The sequence below is a fragment of the Tenrec ecaudatus genome, chromosome 13 (assembly GCF_050624435.1).
Source record: "Tenrec ecaudatus isolate mTenEca1 chromosome 13, mTenEca1.hap1, whole genome shotgun sequence".
Taxonomy (NCBI): domain Eukaryota; kingdom Metazoa; phylum Chordata; class Mammalia; order Afrosoricida; family Tenrecidae; genus Tenrec; species Tenrec ecaudatus.
In genome coordinates this window covers 879,267-901,351 of record NC_134542.1, presented here as the reverse complement: position 1 = coordinate 901,351, position 22,085 = coordinate 879,267, and the positions used below count along the sequence as shown (strand labels likewise).

Here is a 22,085-nt window from a genome sequence, read left to right as displayed (position 1 = left end):
AGTTATTAGAAATATTTTGTAAATTAAAAATATAATGTATATTCATAGTTGATAAAAAGGAGACAGAGGCAAAACATTAAAATTACCTGTTTCTCCCCCACCTCTTTGGGAAAAACCTCATGCCTCCCATGTAATGCTTCCAGATGTTTCCCCGCACTTGCTCATGCCCTTCGTGTACGTGCACATGCATAATCATTACATCACGGAGACCTGCTAAGACAGGGTAGAGCTGTTTCTTTGGGTTTGCAGAGCGACAGGTGGGTTCTAAATACTGATCTAGTTAGTAGCCCAACATGAAACCCACTATTGCCACCAGGCTCCCTCCACACAGTTTTATGCATTTAATTAAGAACTGAGAAAGTAAGTTAGCTTCCCATTGTCCAAGAAAGAATCAGCTACCATCCCATCAGTTCTGACTCAAAACGCAGGTGTTCAAGAACTGTGTTCCATGGGGCTCTCTGGCTGGTTTGTCAGAATGGACCCGACCTGTCCTCCAAGGGCCTCGCTGGATTCTGGCTGCCAACGTAGCCAAGCGTTCTGCCATTCACAGACTCCGGTTCCGATCATTAGTAAGGAGTTTGGCTCTTTCTAATATCATGGGCCGCGAGGACCCTTAACCCTGCACGGAGCGGGGCGTCACGGGGCGGGGAGGAGACTCTGCGAGCTGGGACCGACTGTGCGGGCACTGCCCGGCATTGGCGAAGTCGGGCACAGAAAGCCCGCACTCGGGGCAGTGCAGGGGGCCCTTGACGGCAGCAGCCCAAACCCTTCTTTGCTCCCCAGCAGCCGACGGGGGGAGGGGCAAGTTCCCCCGCCTGCTACTCCAGGGCGGCTCCCCACCCCACCCTCACGCCCCTCCGACCACTACAGACAGTGAAACCAAACCCAGCGGCTGCTGTCCACAAGCTACTATTGGCTGCATGTCAGCATGATACTGGTTGGCACATACATTATATATTCTGTGGGACACCTTTTGCTGTAAGACTCGCTCCTTTTCTTCTTGGCTGAAGCTTGTCTCCTGTAGGCTTCTGAAGAAGGGCTCTTTTCCTGTGGACTGTCCCCGTTGTCTTCTATCACTTGCTTGCTGTGGGTCAGTGAAGTTTCTGTCTGCTCTGCTCATGAAGGGGTATCCCCTTGTTGCTCAGATTGGGGTTCTGTTTCCAGAGTTTGATTTTAAGTGTCTGATAATCTCTCTTGGCTACTATGTAGTTTTCTAAATCAGGTTTTGGATGGAGCTGTAGATGTTTTCACAATCCCTTCCAAGGAAGGCTGCCTGGGTCTGGAGGTTTCATTGCCCCTAAGGCAAAATGTGCTGAAGATCATCACCCAACAGTAGTTGCAGCAGTACCTCGTTGACAAACGCACTGCAGAGGTTCAGGCCCGATTGAGAGGGGGATGTGGAAACGGGGATATCATTGCTAATGTCAGATGTATCTTGGCTGAAAGCAGAGAATAACAGTAAGTTCGAGAAGAAAATATACGGAAATTGATTATGGTGGTGATTGCACAAATCTTAATATGATTGGACTATTAAATTATATGATATGTGAGCTATGTGCCAATATAAAACTATTTTTTAAAAAGAATAGGAAAAAAGCAAGTGGAAAGAATACATAGAGAAGCACCATACCAAAAAGAACTAGTCGACCTTCCACCACTTCAAGAGGTAGCATATGAGCAGCAGTGGTGCTGAAGGAGGAAGTTGAAGCTGCGTTGAAAGCATTAGCCAAAAACAAGGCTCCAGGAGTGGATGAGCTGCCAATGGAAATGTTTCCCTGAGCTGATGAAGCACTGGAAGCACTCACTCGTCTATGTTAAGATCTTTGGAAGACAGCTACTGGGACAACTGATGAGAAGAGATCCATCTCTGGGCCCATTCCAAAGAAAGGTGATCCAATAGAATGCTCCAATTATAGAACAACATCATTCACATCACATGCAAATAAAATTTTACTGAAGATCATCCAACAATGGTGACAGCAGTACATTGACAGGGAGTCATCAGAGGGTCATTGCATATTCAGAGGAGAGTAGGGAGATAATCATTGCGGATGGAATACTAGAAAAATACTTCCTGTGTTTTATTGACTACAGAAAGGCATTCTGCTTTGTGGAATCATAACAAACTATGGATAGCCTTGAGCAGAATAGAATTCCATCACACTTCATTGTGCTCATGAGGAACTTGTACTAAATCCAGAGGCAATTTTATGAACAGAACAAGGGAATATTGCATGATTTAAAATCAGGAAAGGTGTGTATCAGGGTTTGAGATAGTTAGGGTTTATTGTGCCAACCCGGCCAATAAATACATGTGGGATTAACTGACAGTGGAGAGAGAAATGGCTCGGTGAGCCTCGCCTTTCTAGTTCTTGGGTCTCTTGCTTTCTGATGGTTGAACCAAGGTACACCTGTCTTAGCCAGTTCCCTGCTTCAGCTGGCAGGGCTCACTTCCTGCAAGACATCCCTGAGGAAAAGCCACATGGACCTACTCTGATGCATCCCTGGGTGCTGGAGCAGCCTTGTGGAGACCCCTGCCAGCGCTGAGATGCGTACACGCTCACTGATTCGGCTTTCCTCCTGCAGTCGGCATCATTGCGTGTGTTTTTGTGAGATTGAGGAGGCCTTTGTATATCAGTGTCGGACATATGGACTAATGTTGGACTTAAGGGCTTGGACGGCACTGGGTTGGGATGCTTTCTTAACGTACACTTACCCTTTACATAAAACTCTGTCTTATACATATGAGTTTCTGTGGATTTGTTTCCCTAGTTTACCCAGACTAACACAGGGTTGTATCTTCTCACCATACTTATTCTGTCTGTGTGCTGAGTAAATCATCAGAGAAGCTGGATTCGATGAAGAATGTATACAGCATGAGGATTGGAGGAAGGCTTGTTAGCAAATTGTGATACGTAGATGGCACAACCTTGCTGGTTGAAAGCGAGGAAGATTTGCATTTGCTGATGAAGATTATGGATTGCAGCCTTCCTTATGGATTATGACTCAATGGAGAAAAGACCAAAATCCTTCCTCACAACTGGGCCAATAGGTAACATTATGATCAATGGAGAAAAGATTGAAGTTGTCAAGGATTTCATCTTGCTTGAATCCGCAATCAGTGCTCATGAAGCTTGCAGTCAAGAGGTCAAAATAATTTTTTAAAATTTTTAAGGAGGTTAAAAAAATGGGTTGTACTGGGCAGATCTGGTACACAAAACCTCTTCAGAGTATTGAAAATCAGGGAGATCACTTTGAGGAGTTAGGGCTGCCTGACCCAACTCATAGCATTTTCAGTTGCCTCATGTACATGTGAGAGTTGGACATTGACTAAGGAATAGAAGAAGAGTCGATGCATTTGAATTGTGCCGTGTGCCATAGACACACAAGTCTGTCTTGGAAGAGTGCTCCTTAGAGGCCAGACTGACGGGACTCCGCCTCACATACTTTGGACATGTTATCAGAAGGGACCAGTCCCTGGAGAAGGACATCATGCTTGGTAAAGTAGAGGGACAGCGGAAAAGAGAAAGGCCCTCAACAAGATGGATTGACATGTGCCTGCATCCATGAACTATAGCATAGAAACAGTTGTGAAGATGGCACAGGACTGAGCAGTGTTTCATTCTGTTGTGTACAGGGTTGCTATGGATCAGAATGGACTCATTGGCACCTATCACCAGCAATGTTGAAGACTACCATTTGATTTTCCCAGGGACAGTCCCTTCTGAGTAGGGCTGACTGGCTGCAGGAGCAGGGGTGAATAGGGCCCAGAACATTTGACAGCCAGGCTCCTTTCTGGACTTAGCTAATGAGCACAGTTGGGACAGGGTGGGGGGCAGGCGCCAACACCGCTGCTGAGACGTCCCTTCTGAGAACCATGTTACCTTTCTGTTTTGTGGTTTCTCTGGTGTGTTAGTCTGGGTTGACTAGAGAAACAAATCCAGAGATATTCATATGTATATAAGAGAGAGCTTTCTATCAAAGAGTAATTGTATATTAAGAAAACATCCCAGCCAAGTCCAGAGCAAATTAATAAGTCTGATATTAGCTCACATGTCTGATACCAGTCTATAAATGCCTCTTCAGACTCACACAACAACACTTGAAATGATGCCGAATGCCAGATCACAAGCCTGTGGGTGGAAAGTCTTGTGGGTCCAGTGGCAGTGGAAGCATCTCAGCTCTGGCATGGATTTCCATGTGGCTGCTCCAGCTCCAGGGCTCTGGCTGGGATCAGCATGACTCTGTGTATCTTGTCAGCAGGAAGATGAAACAGAAAGAGTGGGTCTGGACTCCAGTGAGCTATTTATCTCCATCAAGCCTCCAAATGAGGTTATCAAGCTGCTACCTGATTGACAGTCTAGACTCTACCCCTTTACTCAAGTTGACAGGAGAGCCTGTAGCTGTCACACCTGACATAACAGGTTATATGTTGTGCTGCCAATGGCAGTCAGCAGTTTGCTCCACAGAATAAAGATGATGCTTTATTATAGTGAAGATTTATAGTCTCAGAAACCACAAGGGTATTTCTCCCCAATCCTGCCGGGTCTCTATGAGTCAGAGTTGACTCAAAGGCAATAAGTTTTTTGGTTTGGAAATAGAAAGCTATGGAATGAAAAAGCAGTATGATGATCGCCAGCCTCCTGGCATTCATCAGTTAGCAACAGTATCCGCCCCATCTGGGGATGAGAGTACCCCAGGAAGGAGCTGCTCCCCCAAAGCTGCAGTTCAGCCACTAGATGTTGGGAAGCTTACGAGTCGAGATACACACCAGGAAGGGCCACAACCACTGGGATAGGAGTTGTAGGGTCTTCCAGACCACCTGGGGACTAAACATCTGCTGGCAGCCCCTCCTTGGTGGGATCTACTGATAAGGCCAGGGACACAAGATTAGGCCCATCACCGCAAAGCCAGCCAAGGAAGGATGACTTTGGAGTGGAGAGGCAATCGTTGATAGCTGGTATTCCCATAGCAGCAGATTCAAGTTTGGCAATGTTATTTTCTTCAGTAGTTTAAGAGAAGGTCTTCCAGAAAGAGCTCGGTACCCGGTACCTACGGAGCCACTAAGGATGCAGCTCTTCTCTGATGGTGGGCACTGTCTCCACCAGATGGCCGCTTGTCTGACACACTGCATTGGCTTCTGCAGTGTAGCTGGTACGAGTCTGTGTGCTGAGAGATAACACAAGACCTTGTGGCTCTTCGTGCAATGTGGACTGGAGCCGTGCTGTGCACTGGTTTATGACTGTGGGAACTGCAGACTTTGGAAGTGTGCCAGAGTGAGAGTGAAATGCTGAACAAAAATGTTGGTGACCTTTTGAAAAATCCGGAATGAATGCCGTTTCAGTTTCCTGTGGGCCCTGGAGAGCGTTCTCACAGCACAGTGCAAGATGACCAAGGGGGATACACTGCTAATCTCATCCCTAGACAAGAGACTCTTAAGTGATGACGCTAGATGTGTAGATAGGAGCTTCCTAATCGGTATAGGCATCTAGAGAGTTGGAGGAGTTTTGATTTGGCAAGTGATTTGGAAATGGGTACATGAAATAATCAAGTGGCAGGACAAAGTCAAGCTGTTTTGAGAATTTCCCACAGTACTTCAGACAAAGCATAAAGAAGTACTTTGTTGACCAAACTTTTATAGCCCATTTTCATCAAGACAACATGGTACTTTTGTCGATGTGAATTTTTAACAGTATGCTTTATGTCCACACTAGAAGAAGGACTTTACGTCCATGGCCAGCTGCAACAATGGAGTCCTTGAAAGGCTTGTCTTGTTTTCCAACCTGCACTTTGTATCTGACGTCAAGCAGAATGTACTCCAGCCCAAACCTGCTTTCTCCCTAGGGAAGCAGCTGTGGGGCAGGTGTCATTTGAGTCTCTCTTGATGACCCAGTGCTGTCAGTGGCTTTGGAATGAGGTGCCAGAAGCCATATATAAGGGGGAACCCCCCAAAAAAAGCAAAATTTTCCCCCCAAAATGGCTATGTATTGAATTTTTTTAATAAAACCTATCTCCCTCAATATACTCTCCATTACACTAAGTACATCTGTCAAATCTGTGATTCCACTCTTGGAAACATTTTTCAAGCTTCATGTGTTTGGATGTATTAGCTGATAACACCTCCCTTGTTTTTTTCTTCACTCCTGCTACACCCTCAACTCTCTGTCCTTTCATGTCCGTCTTCATTTGCAGAAACAAGAAGTTGCACAGTACGAGGTCAGGTGAGTAAGGTGTGTGGGACAAGAGAGGCATGCTGTTTTCTTGCCAAAAACTGGTGCACTGAGATGGCTGCATGAGCAGGTACATTGCCGTAGTGGTAAAACCAGTCCCCTGTCTGCCACCAATAAGGCCTGTTTTTCCACACACTGTTATGCAATCTTTTCAGAACCTCTAAATAGAAGACTGGATTAACAAACAGTCTGACCTGGTGGAACGAACTTCAAATGCACTACTAGTTGACATGCTAGTCTATTTGGGAAATTGATAGATGTCCAAATCGAGATTTGTCATCAGTTGACATTTTACCATTTTTGAAATGAGGAAACCACTCATACACTTGAGTTTTTCCATAACGCTGTCCGTGTAAGCTGTGTTCACCATTGTAACAGTTTCTGTAGCATTTTTTTCAGAGCAGGAAACAAAATTTCACAGTTGCACGCTGTTCTCTTAAATCAGACATCAGGAAAAATGAGGTTCAAGCGAAACTACTTTTACATAAAAATTCACTGTGACCAGAGAGAATCTTCCCAGGCGACACCACTGAGTGCACTGACTCAGAGCACATTGCTCGATGCTCTCTGAGTGGGAAAAATATGTATTACAAAAGCTCTGCTCTGCCGAGAGCAATTTTGGTTTTTTGGGGGGTACCCCTCCCTTATATAAGTGATCTTTCCATTTTAGTGCATTTGGTCCTTCTGATTATTGAGGCTTTGGGGGGACGGGGGTGGGCATTACAGCTCAACTGGGTATGGTTTCTGAACTTCTGTGACCAGAAGATGCTATTTCATGGGGAAGATGTTGGAGGGGCAGACTTGCCATGTGAAGACAGAAGTGACTCTGAAGGGACTGTTGGTGGTAAGGATCACCCTCCTGGGTGGGGTTTATTCAGAGAAGTTAAGGTGCTGGAGCTTTGAGAAAATTAGTTTGGCAAGTCATGTTGAAAATGCCCTGATGGTTTGCTGTCTCTAAAACATATACCGGGAAAGGCGGTCTAATTTTGCCTTAGTGATTTTGTAACACATTGGCAGGAGTCGCAGAGTAGTTGGTGCTGTGAGGGCAGAGCTGCATGCTCCCATACCAGAGTGAGGAGCACCTGTCTCATTCGGGGACGATGAGACCAAATCTCCTCTGTGTCCTGGGGCAGGGGTGGCTCCTGGAGGTGCTGCAAGGCCTGTGTGCAGACGATGGGCAACAGCTCTGCATGGGGCACTGCCTTCTTTCAGTCTGCCCTCACGGCAGCTGCCCAGGGCAAGGGTGGCCCCACAGTGCAGTGGGGGAGCCAGGGTCCAGCCCTGCTCTGCAGCATGAGCAGCAGCAACTTTGTGGCAAAATGAAGAGCTGGGAAAGATGCCTGGCTCCTCTTCTGCTGGGCAGGTCACAGGCTGCTTGTGCTGCATTGGAAGTGATTATGCAGTAAGTGAAAAGACCATCGGGCAAAAAGCATGAGACTTGTGGGTCTTATTTTATATTTCTAAGTTGCAGCTATCAGTGATGCTTTATAATAAACTAAAATCTGGACTGCATCAGAAGAAAGGCCAAGCCAACTCTTTCCAAAAGATTACAGCTCCTGAAATCCCTGTGGAGCTATAAGGAGGATGGGCCACACGGGTCTGTTCTCCTCTTAGTTTATGGGGGTGCAGGGGCAGGTGGAAATCAGCATCAACCCACAAAACTGATTCCTGTGAAGTAGAGGTCTCTCCATTTTGCCAGCCCTCACACCAGCCCCCTCTCCTACAGCACTCTGCTGGGTTTATGAAGGCATCGCTGTACAGAACTCACAGAGCAGACTTAGGACTGCCGGGTTATTAGGGTAGCAGGATACAACTCAATACAGCCTGCTGCTGCAGGGGCCTGTCAGGACCTTCTCAAGCAAGTGTTAAACCTCCCTTAGCTCTATGGGTTGGGGAGCCTTGCTTTGCCAAGAGCACAGGGCCACCCACACTGTCAGCAAGCCTCCTGCCTGAAAGTGCTTGGCTGAGAAAGTGTGAGCCTGGCAGCCAACCACACTGTCTCCTGATGGCCTCCTGGTTCTGCTGCCTCTGCTGCTGCCATTCCTCCACCTCGGCTTCTCCCCATCATCTCTTGCTGTCTTCCATGTTACAGCTCCTATAGTCTCTTCGGTTTAGAAGGTTCCCAGCACGGGGCCCAATGGCCAAAGGACTTACTCTGCTCCTGATTCTCCTTGATGGTAGCGAGTTCCCCATCTGTCTCTAGGATGACTCATTTTAAACCTAGTAGGACGGTAAATCTGACCAATCCCTCATAGGGTTCCACACACCTTATTTGCATGACCCCTCACTCACAGAGCTGCTGTTAACCTTGTCTGCTTCATCAGGAAGCTGCTCAGTCCCCTTGGTGGGACACATGCCCTTCATTTGAACCCTGGCTATGTCTAGTAGCTCACTGCACCTCATGCCGGCATCATGCTGACATATGTTCAGCTGTGCATGGGGCTGCAGTGACTCAAAGGCAGCTCATGGTGACAGTGTTTTCCTCACAGAGAGTGGCACCCTGCTGTGCATTGACACCACCACCCCCTTTTCTCCTAGCACGAGACCTTGGCCATTTTTCCCCATGAGGCTACCTCACCACTCCCTGAAGTTCTCGTCCATTCCCACCATTGGGGGCAGGATGGATGCACTGTAATGGACAATGGGCTTTGGGAAGTTTGTGGGGAAAGTCCATGATGTTTTACTCCCGGTTTTCCATGAAATTTTTTAAGCCCCCCACCCCTCCTATTAGGTTTATCATATATCTTTGACTAGCACAATCAAAGTAACAATACACCTTTCCAGCAGCATTTTACATGTGAAACCTTCATCGTGACATTGTGTATGTGGATTGTTAAGGTCCTGTGTGCATAGTCAGGTTTTTGAAAGGCAGTACCAGTTTGGTCTATACCACCTCCATCCCCCACAGTGAGCACATCTCTTTCCATGATCCAGTAGGCACCCAGGTTTTCCAATGCAGTGAGCACTGCCAGTCTGCCAGGTGAAGAGTGGTGTCACCATGTGACCTCTTTACCCCTCTAAAGACAAGGGCAGGGGCCTTTCTTGTGTTCAAGTGTCATTTATGTTTCAGTTTTGTCAATGGCCTTCATTTTGCCCATTTTTCTGTTTCATCTTTTTTACTAATGATTTTTGAGTCCAGTAGGTTGTAAGTCCTGCTGTGAGCAGCAGCTATTTCCCCTGCTTGTCTTTGAAGACAGTGTTCTCTCCATGAAGGTGGGTCTGTCTGCATGGCCCATCTCTTGGCACACAGGCAGCTTCTGCAGTGTGCCCAGAGCGACCTTCCTTCCTGGAGCTCCAGACAAGCCAGCCGTGGGGGTGGGGGGGCGGGGGGGCAAAGACATTCTTCCAGATGGGTGCTGTTCCCCCACACTGATGGAAACACTTCAGGGATTGACATATTCCTCATCCGTTCCATTGCTTTGTTTCGGTCAACACATACCAGCACCAACTGTCTGGTTTCTATGGCTTTGCAATACATTTTGTATCTCCCCTGTTTTGTTTTCTAGAATTTTCTTGGCCATCCTTGCATTTTCCTTAGAGTCAGTCTATAAGGCCTCTCACAAATCCCTCTTGCACAGTGGTTAGAGTCCTGGGGCCTCTGGAGTGACTCAGCAGCTAACAAGGAGTGTTCCCTAATGTCCAGAGATCTTGGTAAGCATAGACATGGGTGAGACTCACCTTTCTGGTGAGTCCTAACACGATTTGAGAAAATGTCCACCTAAACCAAAAATTATTCCATAGCCAAAGGTTCCAGAGAAAAAGACTTAAGACGACACCAAGAATGTAAAAGTGGAGGGATCCACTAGCATTGTTTGTATCCATGTTTCATCATGACTGCCTCAAGCACATCTGTTTTGTTTTATGATCGAGGGGTAACCGTAGTTGTGCCCTGCATGGCAAGGAGAAGCAAGGTGCGCACTCCCTCCCATGGGGTTTGTGTGGAAAGTGGGTTTCCTCCCTCATCCTTGCCCTGTCTTTTCTCCCTGTCTTGCAGCCTAAATGTCAAGGCAACCTGTTACTGACTCAAGTGTGGATGCGGCTCAACTTGGTGGAGTCTGATTACTTTGGACTGGAGTTCCAAAACACCCCATCATGCTGGGTACGTGAGGTTCTGGTGCCGATTGTGGATGTGGGTCTGGATGGGACCAAGCGTCTCCATACCCCCTGGCACAGAACCCTCAGAGGCTAGGGCCAAGGGTGGTGGAGGACTGGGGGTACTTAGTGCTTGGCACACTGTTGACTGTCAAAAAACAAAACCTCATCCCCGCTGCCATCCAGTCGATGCCAACTCAGAGCAACCCTACAGGACAGGATAGAACTGCCCCTGTGGATTTCCGAGACTATCACTCTTTTTTGCGGGGGGTGCTCCAGGTGAGGCCTAGCAGTCTTGACAGAAGTAGAAAGCTCCATCTTTTCCCCATGGAGTGGCTAATGGTTTCAAACTGCTGACCTTGAGGTTAGCAGCCCAATGCATAACCCACTGTAACACCAGGGCCCCTCAACAGTCCAAGACAACGTGGAAGCAGTTCATTTATAGATGTAGACAATCTATTTACCTTTCTCTAAGCTTGAGCTGACAGGCCCGTGCGCCTGCATGCTGCTTCCCGTGGGGGCTCTGACAGACTGCTGCACGAGGCGCTGCTTCTCAACTCAGGGTGGGCTGCAATGGTGGAACATGTATGTTCACAGCTCTGAGTGTGCGTGCAGCACCTCTCTGCGGGAGCCGCTTGTCACCCATCAAGTGCTTGAAGGACTGTGGGTAGGTGCACGCCCAGTCCCTGTGGCATTAGGATGTCACCTCTTCCCAGGGTCAGGGCGCGCCCACCTTCCATCTCCCCAATTCTCCCCTACCCAGCACGCGCGTGTGCACACACACACACACACACACACACACACACTGAGTGTTTCTCTGACGCTGGGAAAGTTGTGTGTTAGGATGCTAATTAAGGGGGTTTTAACGCACTCCATCTCTTTCCCTAGATCTGGCTCGAACCTTTGAAGCCCATCGTTAGGCAAGTCCGACGTGAGTACTCTTTTCTGCAAGGGTCTGTTCGCTTTTGTCGTAGCATCCTGTGTGCTGAGCTCCAGGGCACCCTGATGCTCACTGAGCCACCTACGTCCTGGGAATCTGGCCATGCTTAACTATTTCATTTTGAATTGTGAGAGGAGGAACCCAAACCAAATCCACCACCATCAAGTCCGTCCCAACTCTTCGCAGCCCTGGCTGTGCAGCGCAGGTAGCACTGCTCCTCCAGATCCCCGAGGCAGGACCTTTGCCAGAGCAGACAGCCTCATCTTTCCCTGTGCCATAACTAGTGGGTTTGAAGCTCAGGCCTTGCAATTAGCTGCCTCTTGCTTAACCTACAGTGCTACCAGGGCTCCATACGACAGGAAAAGGGCAGTGAATTGACCTCATGTGGTCCTACTACTGCCGGGATGCTGTTCAGTATCAGCATAATATTTCCTCCTCCCAAAAGTAAGTTGTTTTTCTTAAGGTTATGAAAAGCCACTGAGATTTCTCTTTAGAGTAACAGTGTTCATGATGTAGTTCACATGGTTCAATAGTTGTACGCGGAATTGTGAATCTACCTGTATTTATTATTCTCTGTTACATTTTTAAATGAAGCCCTATAGGAATGTCCCTTCGTCTCTCTACAAGGGGCTGAGCTGAGGGAAAGGCAGCTGTGTACAGGACGGTTGTGCCAGTTCAGGTCCCACACTAATCGCTCCCTTCTCTCCTGTGTGGAAGTGACCTGGCTGTGTTCCTGTGAAATACCGAGACTGCTAGAATACTGTGTTCACTGCAGCTAATGAATCTTATGGCTTTTCTTTATAAACCCTTTATATTTATTATTTTCTTAATCCAAAATTATGAGCACAGGGCAGTTTGACGGCAGTGAGGTGCTCTGTGTGGCGCCGGCCTGTGGACACGTGGCCACATTTGTAAGTCCTTGAGTGTTGTCAGTTGGAGGTCATGATAGTGTCTCCATGTCTGTCCATCAGCTGTAGTGACTCTGGGAGAGAGGCACTGTCAGCCCCAAACTTTCTGCTCTAAACAGAAGGATTTGGGAATATGGGCAACATATATTTGACATTTTTATTTTTTTACTTTTTTTTAAATTTGACATTTTTAGTGATCCATCTTCTACTTGTTTTTTAGGGTTTTCTAAATGACAGTGTGTGCTTAATACAGAAAGTTACATTTTCTCTTTGCTGCGATTGGTTACCTAGGACTGACCATCTCACGTGTAGGAAATACCTTAACATTTCATTTAAGATTTTCTTGAAAAGTCCATTCAAGCACCAGCTCAGGTACACTGTAACATGTGGAGTGCATATCAAAATTGACTATTTGTGGAGTTGACATTTTTTGTTGTTTTAGGCCCAAAGAACACCTTGCTGCGCCTAGCTGTGAAGTTTTTCCCGCCTGACCCAGGCCAGTTGCAAGAAGAATACACAAGGTAGGGAGCGCTTCCGAGCTGGGGCGGACATGCTCAGGGCTCTGGTCGTCCCTTTGGCCATTGACGGGCCACCGGCTTGGCTGCCCAAGTGCTCAGAGTGTGCTTATTGAGGGGGAGTGGATGAGCCTCATGGGCACGTAGGAAAGGGACTAGACAATTGGGAGTTAGAAGAAACATTTTGAGTCTTACACAAAATCAATGCAAGTACGATGTAGAAGAAAGGTTTGTGGTACAGACTTGAGACTGACACCTGGAATGCTAGGACAGTGCTGAGCGGACGGTCTCCAGGTTAACGCAGACCGCTTCACTCTCGTCCAGCTCTTGGTGCCTATGGGGATATGTTTACTTCTTTATCAGCGAAACATACTCGGTGGTAAGAAGGACCAAATATATCTTTTCTCAAGAAGATTGACTATTTATATACCCTTGCATGTATCCATTTGATAGAATAAAATTTCAGGAAGGGAGAAGGGTACACTGGAACTGATTGTGATGACGTGTATAGAACTCTTTTTAGAAGTGACTTAACTATCGAAGTGTGTGATATGTGAATTTTATATCAATAAAACTTTTTTTTAAAAGAAACAGTTAAAGCAACAACCCAAAAGCCAAGGTAAGAAATAAAGTAGTTAAAAAAAAAAAAGAAATAAAGTAGTGACAGCAGTGGCATTGTGCCTTCCTGGCTAGAATGTCTCCAGACCTGACCCCTAGAAGCCTAGGAGCCTCTCAGAAAGGCAAAGGTATCTGCAGCTTGTTTAAGCCCCAGAGCCCCAGGTGTCGCTAGAGGGGGTGTAGCTGTCACAGCAGCTTGGCCTCTTGCAGGCAAGAAAGGTCTGGTGCTCAGGTGCCAGGTAGGCTGATGGGGGAGCTCAGCGTGTCCTCCTAGACGGATATGGAGGTGGCTTACGAAAAGATTCGTTTGGAAGGAATAACTCTGAACTGTTTGCCTGGGAAATGATGGGACCAGGGCCATCCTTCAACCTAGGGTCCTGGTTTCAAGCCTAAAGACTGGTTCTGGGAGTCAGATTTATAGTGACATAGAAACACACACACTTTTGTGTTGGGGCATCTGTTGTCATGAAAAACTACCTATTTGTGGTAAAAGTGAAACTTTGTCAGCAGTGAAAGTTCCCCTCTCTGTCTGCATACAGACCCTGACAGCCGAAGCATCTCTCCAAACGGCCCCACAGCAGTGTCCATGCAGCACTGGGCTCTCAAGAAAGCCTTGTTTCACAGAACAGTGCTTGACTCTCTCCGAGCCGCAGAGGTTGAGGTCTTTTTCTCCCCTGCATAGAAAGAAACATGTCATGGACATCTTTCCGTGTTAATATCTATGGCTCCCTGTAACTTATTTCAACATGCTCGTATCAGTGCTCAGTTGGAGTACTTCTCCCTTCTCTCGGTCGTAATGGTGCCAGTGCATGTTCTTGTCCACATACCTTTCTGAACTCAGGGAGGTCCTTGTGTAGGCAAGAGTCAGCCCGCTCATTTGGCAAGTTACAGTGTATACCCCTGGTTCAGTGTAAGAGGATGTCATATATCAGTGGTTCTCAACCTTTCTGATGCTGCGACCCTGTAATGCAGTTCCTCATGTTGTGGTGACCCTCCAACCATAACATTATTTTCATTGCTACTTCATCACTGTAATTTTGCTACTGTTATGAATTGGGCGACCCCTGTGAAAGGGTCATTTGACTCCCCCCCCCCCCCAAGGGGTCACGGTCCACAGGTTGAGAACCGCTGTCTTAGAAGGTTAGCAGCCTTGAACATTGGAGAGAGCAGGAGTCTGTCCATGTTCCGAGCTCCAAGGCCAGAGCCTCCTGCATAGACTCCGTCAGCGTTGACTCACTGACAGAGTGAGCGTGCAGATGTTTGTTCTCAGGCTGCCGCTCTGGTTCCTGGAGCCTGGGTCTGAGTTCCTCTCCAGGGCCAAGTCCCAGCCCTCCACGACCACACTTCATACTGTGTCATTGCTTGGTGCTTCTGCCGTTTCTGACAAAATTGTGTGACCATAGTAGTCAGAGTTGATGAGCTGGCTCCTCGAAGGTGTGGCTGCAGCCCACGTCATGTTAGGGGTACCTGGTACCTCACTATGTGTCCATCTGACTGGACTGGCAACTGACCTTTGGACTAAAGGCCTTTGTGACTGTGTTCAGGCCTTCATGTGGCCTGGGTACCACCTTTCCCTGCTCCTGAGCACTGGGACTGGGTGCTGACCTTTGGCATGCTCCCTGCCTCTTTCCAGGTACCTGTTTGCCCTACAGCTCAAGAGGGACTTGGTGGAGGGACAACTGACCTGCAGCGACACCACTGCGGCTCTCCTGGCATCCCACCTCCTGCAGTGTCAGTATCTCCTGCGCATGGCAATGGCAGGGCTGGCAGAGTGGGGCTTCCACGCAGGCATTTCTAAGGAGTCTCCTCGGCATGGGGCTCCTCCTGGCTCACGGTCTCCACGAGGCCAAAGCCTGCAGCCTGATGCCTTGTGTGGGGGCTGGTGTGTGCTGAGGGTGGGTTTCCTGTCGGTCCACCTGCTGTCTCTGAGCAGACCCAGTGGGACTCCGTAGCCCCATGGGAGGCCTCCTTAGGAGAGCTGACCCCTTTGTCCTGGAAGGAGAGGGAACCTGAGGCTCTCCGGCCAGGGGAGGAGTCACCCAAACAAGCTGGCAGGGGATGAAGCAGCCACCTGGCTCTGGGCTGGGAGTGCAGAAATGTAGGATAGGGTGCCATGCTCAGGTGGCTGTGGGAATTGAGATACACCCACTTCTTCACATGTTCGTCCTACTAGGTGGGACTTGCTCACACACTCGGGCTTTCTCTCACTTGGCCGGGGTGTCCCAGGTGGACGGCAGCTCTGCAGGGCCCTTATATAGCACTGGTTAGCTGGTACCCGGGGGAGGCTCGTTGGAGGCACATGTATTGTCATGGGACGTGACATCACAGCATGTTGTCCAGCTGTAACTTTCTCCTTTGTGCTGCTTCGGTTGAAGGAAGCTGAGACAGAGTGGCTCCAGGACCCCTATCCCTCTGCCGTCACTAACTGGGGAGAAGTTGGGGTGCCCAGATCCAGGCAGGGAGCCACTGGTGACCCCACTTGAGGGGCAGCAGGGCTCACAGGCAGCTCAGGGGGCTCCAAGCCACCCTACCTCTGTGTACTGAAGAAGGTTCCAGAACAAAAATGAAGTGCATTGCTGGCATTGCTGAGCTTCACTGTTCTTTGCACGACACTTGCAGCCCTAAGCCACAGCAGTTAGGGACAGTGTGCTACAGAAATGTGTGGGACCCTGAAAGACACGCTGACTTCAATAATGGACCTAACAGGCACTGGCACCGAGGTGGAAGGCATGCTCAGAGTCAGCCAGAGCCTTACTACCGGCCTGCCTATCGCCATGAGATAGATATTTAGAAAAATTAATGGCTCGATCTTGGGTTTTTAGGGGCATGTGTTTCACTGTCCACCCGGGGTGGTGGTTTCACTTTTGCTTAGCCCCTTGCTCATGCAAACGGCTGTCTGGTGCTGGAGCATAGAGTCACTGGCTTTGTTCACCGCAGCGGAAATCGGGGACTATGATGAGACGCTGGACCGAGAGCACCTCAAAGTCAATGAGTACCTGCCTGACCAGGCGCTCTCTCTGGAGAAGGTGCTGGAATTCCACCGGCAACACACGTGAGTCTCCTGGGTCACTGCCCTGCATGGGTGGCACATTGGCCCAGGGAGCAGCAGCTCAGAGATTGGGATGAAGGTGATGTCCTGCCCCCTCACAGCCCCACTCTAGGCAAGACCATCCTGTACACATCCATAGACCCTTTGCTCATGAGCTCAAGACGCTGAGTTGTTCTTCATAACTCACGCAGTGTTGCAGACATAGCCGCATGATGGTAACCATTTGGAAGAAGCATTCCTGTTGGGCTTAGAAGTGTCCATTAATGTTGAGATCTGCCTTTCCCAGGGGCAGCTGGGCTCTGTCTGGACGGCAGAGGAGGAGACTCAATGGGAGGGGCTAGGGCAGGCCGAAGAGACCCATAGGTGCCAAGGCAGCGGCATGGAGCCCACATGCTTGTAACCTTGTTCTTCACCCAGGAGCTTGAGGAGAGGTAGGCTTGTTGTATACGGTGAAGCTCTCCTGAGATATGCTGCTCCCTGCACCCCCCCACCCCCTGTCAATGCCCTCATCCCAGCTGAGAGCCAGCATCTCTGGTCCGTTGCATAAGGAAGAGTGTGTGGAAGTGCACTTCAACTTAAGGACAGTGAACTAGTGACCCTCGGCAGACCCGACGCCTTCTCTGCTGGGGCTGTGCCATCATGTCCATTGGTGCCCCGTCTGACTTTGGGGAGAAGCTTCTGAGACAAGTCTGTGCTGTTTGCTGCAGGGGCCAGACGCCGGCCGAGTCGGACTTCCAAGTGCTGGAGATTGCACGTAAGCTGGACATGTATGGCGTCCGGTTTCACGTGGCTTCTGACCGGGAGGGAACCGAGATTAACCTGGCCGTTTCCCACAGGGGTGTCCTTGTGTTCCAGGTAGGCTGGCTGGCTGCCTGTCATGCCAAGGTGAGGGGGGGTGTGCAGGGTGTGCTCTGCAGTCCCTCCTCGGGTCTCCAGATAAAAGGTTGATAAGTGTTCATCCTCATGAGCAAGGTCTTGGGCCTCTGATCCATGTCTCCCTCGGCAGTGTCGCATCCCTGCGTCAGCCTGAGTAACCATCATTGCCGTCACAGAGCCCCCAGCCCTAGGACAACCCACCCAAACCACCTATTAGCGGTCACCTTCTCTACACACATACACCCCCTTCCCTCTGCAACCTTTGTGTTCTTTATGATTGGACTTGCTGTCAGTGGAGCCCTGCACTATTGGACCCCTCTGTCAGTGCCATGCCCCGGCCGCCCCCGTGCTGCGGGCGCATCAGTGCTCCCTCTGGTTGTCGTCAACTGCCTCTGAAGCAGCGTGGATCGTGCTTCCCCATCTCAGGGCTGCAGGACAGAGTACATGGCCGTGCTGGGGAGGAAGATTAAATGTTAGAAACCTGTTTCATTGACAACACTTTATTCTCAACAGTTTAACACGTCCAGCAGAATTGGCAAAACAGTGCAGGGGACTCCAGCTTACCCTCCCCCCCCCCACCCCCCGAGCCCAGTCTGCTGCCAGCAGTTGCCCAGGGATACTGTTCACAGCAAGAGTTCTGTTCTAGGTCCAGCACTGGCTGAGGTCATGAGTCTTCTTAGCCTCCCCTGGTCTGGGATGGCCCTTCCTCCTTCCCTGGGCTCATGACTATGACATTGGAAGATGATGGGCTGCTGGAGTGGTCTGGCCCTTCCTCAGAAGTAGTCAGTCAGCTAGCTCCATGGCAGGTACGGCTCTGACGACACTGCTGTGGGGCTTCAGTCAGATGCAGACGAGACTGCTCTGCCTACGGGCTGGAGGTGGAGGTTTCTCTCTCCGTCGGCATGGTCTTTTCCAGGCTAGTATCCCCCGTGATCATTGTTCCTTTTCATTAAAGAGTACTCGAGGAGACACACGAGGAGCCCTAGTGGTGTGGCTACGTACTAGGCTGCGATCCGCATGGTGGCAGTTAGAAACCACCAGCAGCTCTGAGGGAGAAAGGCTGGGCTTTCTGCTTCCACCAACAGTTAAGCCTTGGAAACCCACAGGGGCTGCTATGAGTCACACTGACTTGATGGCAGCGAGTTTGATTTTGGGTTTTTTTTTTGTTTGGGGTGTGTGTGTGTGTGTGTGTGTGTGTGTGTACAAAAATAACAGGCCTTCCAGGCCTGTTTCTGTCACTGTGAACAGGCAGCCATGTGACATCACGTTCTCGTTCCAGGATTGCTAATCCAGGTGAAAACGGGCTCCTTATTCTCACCTCAGAAGCCCTGGTGGCATGGTGGTTACATGTGGGCCCACTAATAGCAAGGTCAGCAGTTTGAAGCCATCAGCCACAGCGAGGAAGAAAGACTGTGCTTTTGCCACAGGCCAGTTCTACCCTGTCCTATAGGGTCACTCTGAGTCAGCACCAGCTCAGTGTCAAGGAGTTTTTATTCTCACCTTGACATTGTCTTGTCCCAGATGTGGCCATGGGAGTGTCTTCAAGACAGTTCCTGTGTCATGTTGGCTTGTCCACCCACTCTAAGTTCTTGCTTACTTTGTTCTGTGGCAAGAGGTATGCCAGGCTCATCTTGTCCTCTGCTTGCTCTGCACCACAGTTCACCGTCGCTCAAGAGAGCAAGCACGTGTCTAGAAGCCAGTCTTCAAGTCAATGCCTGCATACTCCCCACATGTCTCTGTCTGTCCCTCTGTCTGCTTACTGAAACTATGAGCGCATATACCCCCACACACCTGTCTCTCTCTCTCTCTCTGTCCTTCTTCCTCTCTCCCTCCCTCCCTCCACTGAAACCATAATGCACACCAAAGTCTCCCATGCCCAGCTGCCTGACCAGCCCCTGCTCCCTGTCTACAAGTGTGGCCCAGACAGACTGTTCATGTTGGCCCTGGTCTGCCTGATCTATAAAGTGCCTGATCACGGAAATTGCTGTAGCTTCTCTTCATGTATGCGCTAGACCATGTTAGCCTGTGTTTATGGTATAAACCCGAGTGGAGGCCGACCTCACCGTCAGGATGCGATTTAAGTGCAGTAGCTTCCAGGAAGTCAGGTGTGTGCTGTGGAGATTACATGAATGCTATGAAGTGCTTGCTCTTCCATTTCAGGGCACCACCAAAATTAATACTTTCAATTGGTCCAAAGTCCGTAAACTAAGCTTTAAGCGGAAAAGATTTCTTATTAAACTCCACCCAGAAGTCCATGTAAGTATTACTTTTTGTACTTTTAAAATCGTTAGGAAATTTATTCTGCTAGAATATGGAATGTTTGATTCACCTCCTCAATCAATTCAATGTCAAATCAAGTCAGAACCAGAGCTGAAAGGAAGGATTTGGAATTTGGGTCTTGAAGCTTCCTGGGCCCCCAAGCCAGCTGTAGCCTTGTCCAACAGTCTTGGAGTTTGGGCTTGGGCAGTCTGGGAAGGGTGGCACTTGCAACAACCCCAGGTGGACTGGGCTGTTTCTAGGCCACAGGGTAGCTCCCCATCGTCTCATGACTGATGTGAGAAACCCGCTTGAACAGCCTTCTCTCAGGAGAGCTCCCTGATCAGGAATCATGAGAGCAGAGTTCTGTTGGTGGTGCTTTGCTGCAGCGCTCTGGGGGGAAACGGCCATCTGCTTCCACAGCTCACAGCCTTGGAGCCCCATGGGGCCATCCTGCTCGGCCCTCTGGAGTCGTTACGCCCTGGCTTCACATGTTTTCTTAGGAGATTGAGTCTTATGATCAAGCCTTCAACTCAGCCAACAGTAGTCAGCCCAAGCCCACCACCACCACCACCAAGGTTCCTCAGAAGACAGGCCTGGTAATCAGATTCAGAGAAGCCACCCACAGCCTTGAACCCTTTTGAGGCAACTGCACTAGGCACACACGAGTCACCAGGGTCAGAAGAGACTCAGCAGCAACTAAGGACCACCAATGCGTACTGATCATGAGTGTGATCGTGCATGAGACAGTAATGGTCATACAATGGTGTGTTTGTAGCGTCTGACCATGGGGGTCCCAACACCTTACTCTCCTAGCCTGCCAGCACACTTTACAGAGAGTGGGAGAAGCAGCCCAGCCTGCGCCGAACAGAACTCTGTCCTTGTGTCGGCCCCACCACACCTAGGCCTGAGACCAAGCACTGCAGGGCTTTGCTGCAGAGGCTACCTGCTGCCAGGCCTGTGGGCTTCGTCCTGGGCTGGGCTCTGAGCTGAGCCTCTATGTGCTCAGTGCTTGAACGCCTGGCTTACTGTTGACTGTTAGCAGCGTCTCTTCTCAGGAAAAAGGAAGAGATACCAAATAACCAAATTATATCTACAAAACAAGTAAAAGCCTGCTTTTTTCCCCTGAAAGTTATTCTGAAAGTGAGGAGGAGCTCTCTCTGCTCACTGGCTAGTGTACTTTCTAAGAGCTGGCTCTGCATCTGCGCTAACCCTTGGTAGATTATCGGGAAGAAATGTGGAGACACAGTGTCACCGACCTTCTGGAAGGTCACTGGTGACCAGCATCAAAGAGCTTCACAGTGTGCCTTGTCGGGTCCAGAGTGTCGTTTCCAGGACTTCACCCAAGGGCCAGTGTCCACCCAGAGATGGGCTGGCCACCCCGGTTTCTTTGTGGTGACACTTGTGAGCCTAGACACCTAAATTCCCCAGATGCTCTGCGAGTCCAAATAGCATCCACGCTCCAGCGATGCAGCCTGCACAGCCTGCTTTTGAACAGCTGCTTTACTTTCCATGTGGGAATGCTATCACTGTGGGAGAAAGGCCGGCCCCCACAACTAATCACGAGTTCGATGGGCACAACTGTACGGCTAATATATGTAAAGATTATCGTAAAGTCCAAGAGAGCACGAGAAATTAAAGAAAGATCGAAATAATGGAATCAGACACATTTCATGGTAGCATGCTCACCTCAGCCCTGCTTGGTGGTCCACGTGGAGAGAGGGGAGGGGAAGGAGGACAAGGGGAATGGGGCCGGGGGTGAGGACTGGGGGAAGAGAGGGAGCCGATGAGAGGTCAAGAGGGATCTTTATTACTAACCAAGGCTTATATACCTTTGGGGGGGGCATGTAAGCCCCCTAATTACAGGTAAAGACACACGTCACAGGAAGGGGTTTGTACTATGGGTAATACAGCAATGAGGGGCACAATCTAGGGACATACAGGCAATAGGAAGAGGAGGGATTGGGGGTATACATGTGACAAGATGGGCAGATAGTAGATTCCGGATGGCAGCCTAACTTTGGATGTCACTGAGTAACCTGTTCTCTGGGTCTCCATAGAAACCATTATCAGTAGGGTGTAAACCCCACCTACTGTGACCAGACTAATGGTCAAGCCTTTAGGGAGAAGTAGCCCATTGTCCTTATGCAGGGAGCGGGGCCCTACCTGTGGTGGGCCCAGACAGTAAATAGTCTGGCAACTGACTGCCTTCAGGGAGGTAACTTGACAATCATTTACCATTAGCTGCAAGCAACTTGGGAGAAATCTTTCTGTTTCCCACATATTGTATGAACTATTTTCTAAATTTACTTACTCTTGTCCAGTATTTATTCTTGAATGAACTCCATAACCCCTGCATTTCTTTCTAGGGGCCTTACCAGGATACTTTAGAGTTTCTATTGGGCAGCAGAGATGGATGTAAGACATTCTGGAAGATTTGTGTGGAGTACCACACCTTTTTTAGGCTTTTGGATCAACCTAAGCCGAAAGCTAAAGCAGTCCTCTTCAGCCGTGGCTCCTCCTTCAGATATAGGTAGGCTGGCTCCAGGCACTTGCCGATGAGGTGGAGGAAGGAGGGCTAGCCCCTGCTTCTGGAGACTT

General features: G+C 49.3%; 1 protein-coding gene across 3 annotated transcripts in view; it reads left to right on the top strand.

Moving 5' to 3' along the window:
• Nucleotides 1-22,085, top strand: part of FARP2 (FERM, ARH/RhoGEF and pleckstrin domain protein 2) — a 79,016-nt gene that overhangs the window by 36,005 nt on the left and 20,926 nt on the right. For all 3 annotated transcript variants that reach the window (XM_075529770.1, XM_075529769.1, XM_075529768.1), the window contains exons 3-10: nucleotides 10,225-10,329; nucleotides 11,211-11,253; nucleotides 12,613-12,691; nucleotides 14,937-15,034; nucleotides 16,241-16,355; nucleotides 17,060-17,207; nucleotides 19,389-19,484; nucleotides 21,854-22,017. In XM_075529770.1, coding sequence (XP_075385885.1) covers nucleotides 10,225-10,329; nucleotides 11,211-11,253; nucleotides 12,613-12,691; nucleotides 14,937-15,034; nucleotides 16,241-16,355; nucleotides 17,060-17,207; nucleotides 19,389-19,484; nucleotides 21,854-22,017 — 848 coding nt within the window. The remainder of the gene's footprint in view (nucleotides 1-10,224; nucleotides 10,330-11,210; nucleotides 11,254-12,612; nucleotides 12,692-14,936; nucleotides 15,035-16,240; nucleotides 16,356-17,059; nucleotides 17,208-19,388; nucleotides 19,485-21,853; nucleotides 22,018-22,085) is intronic.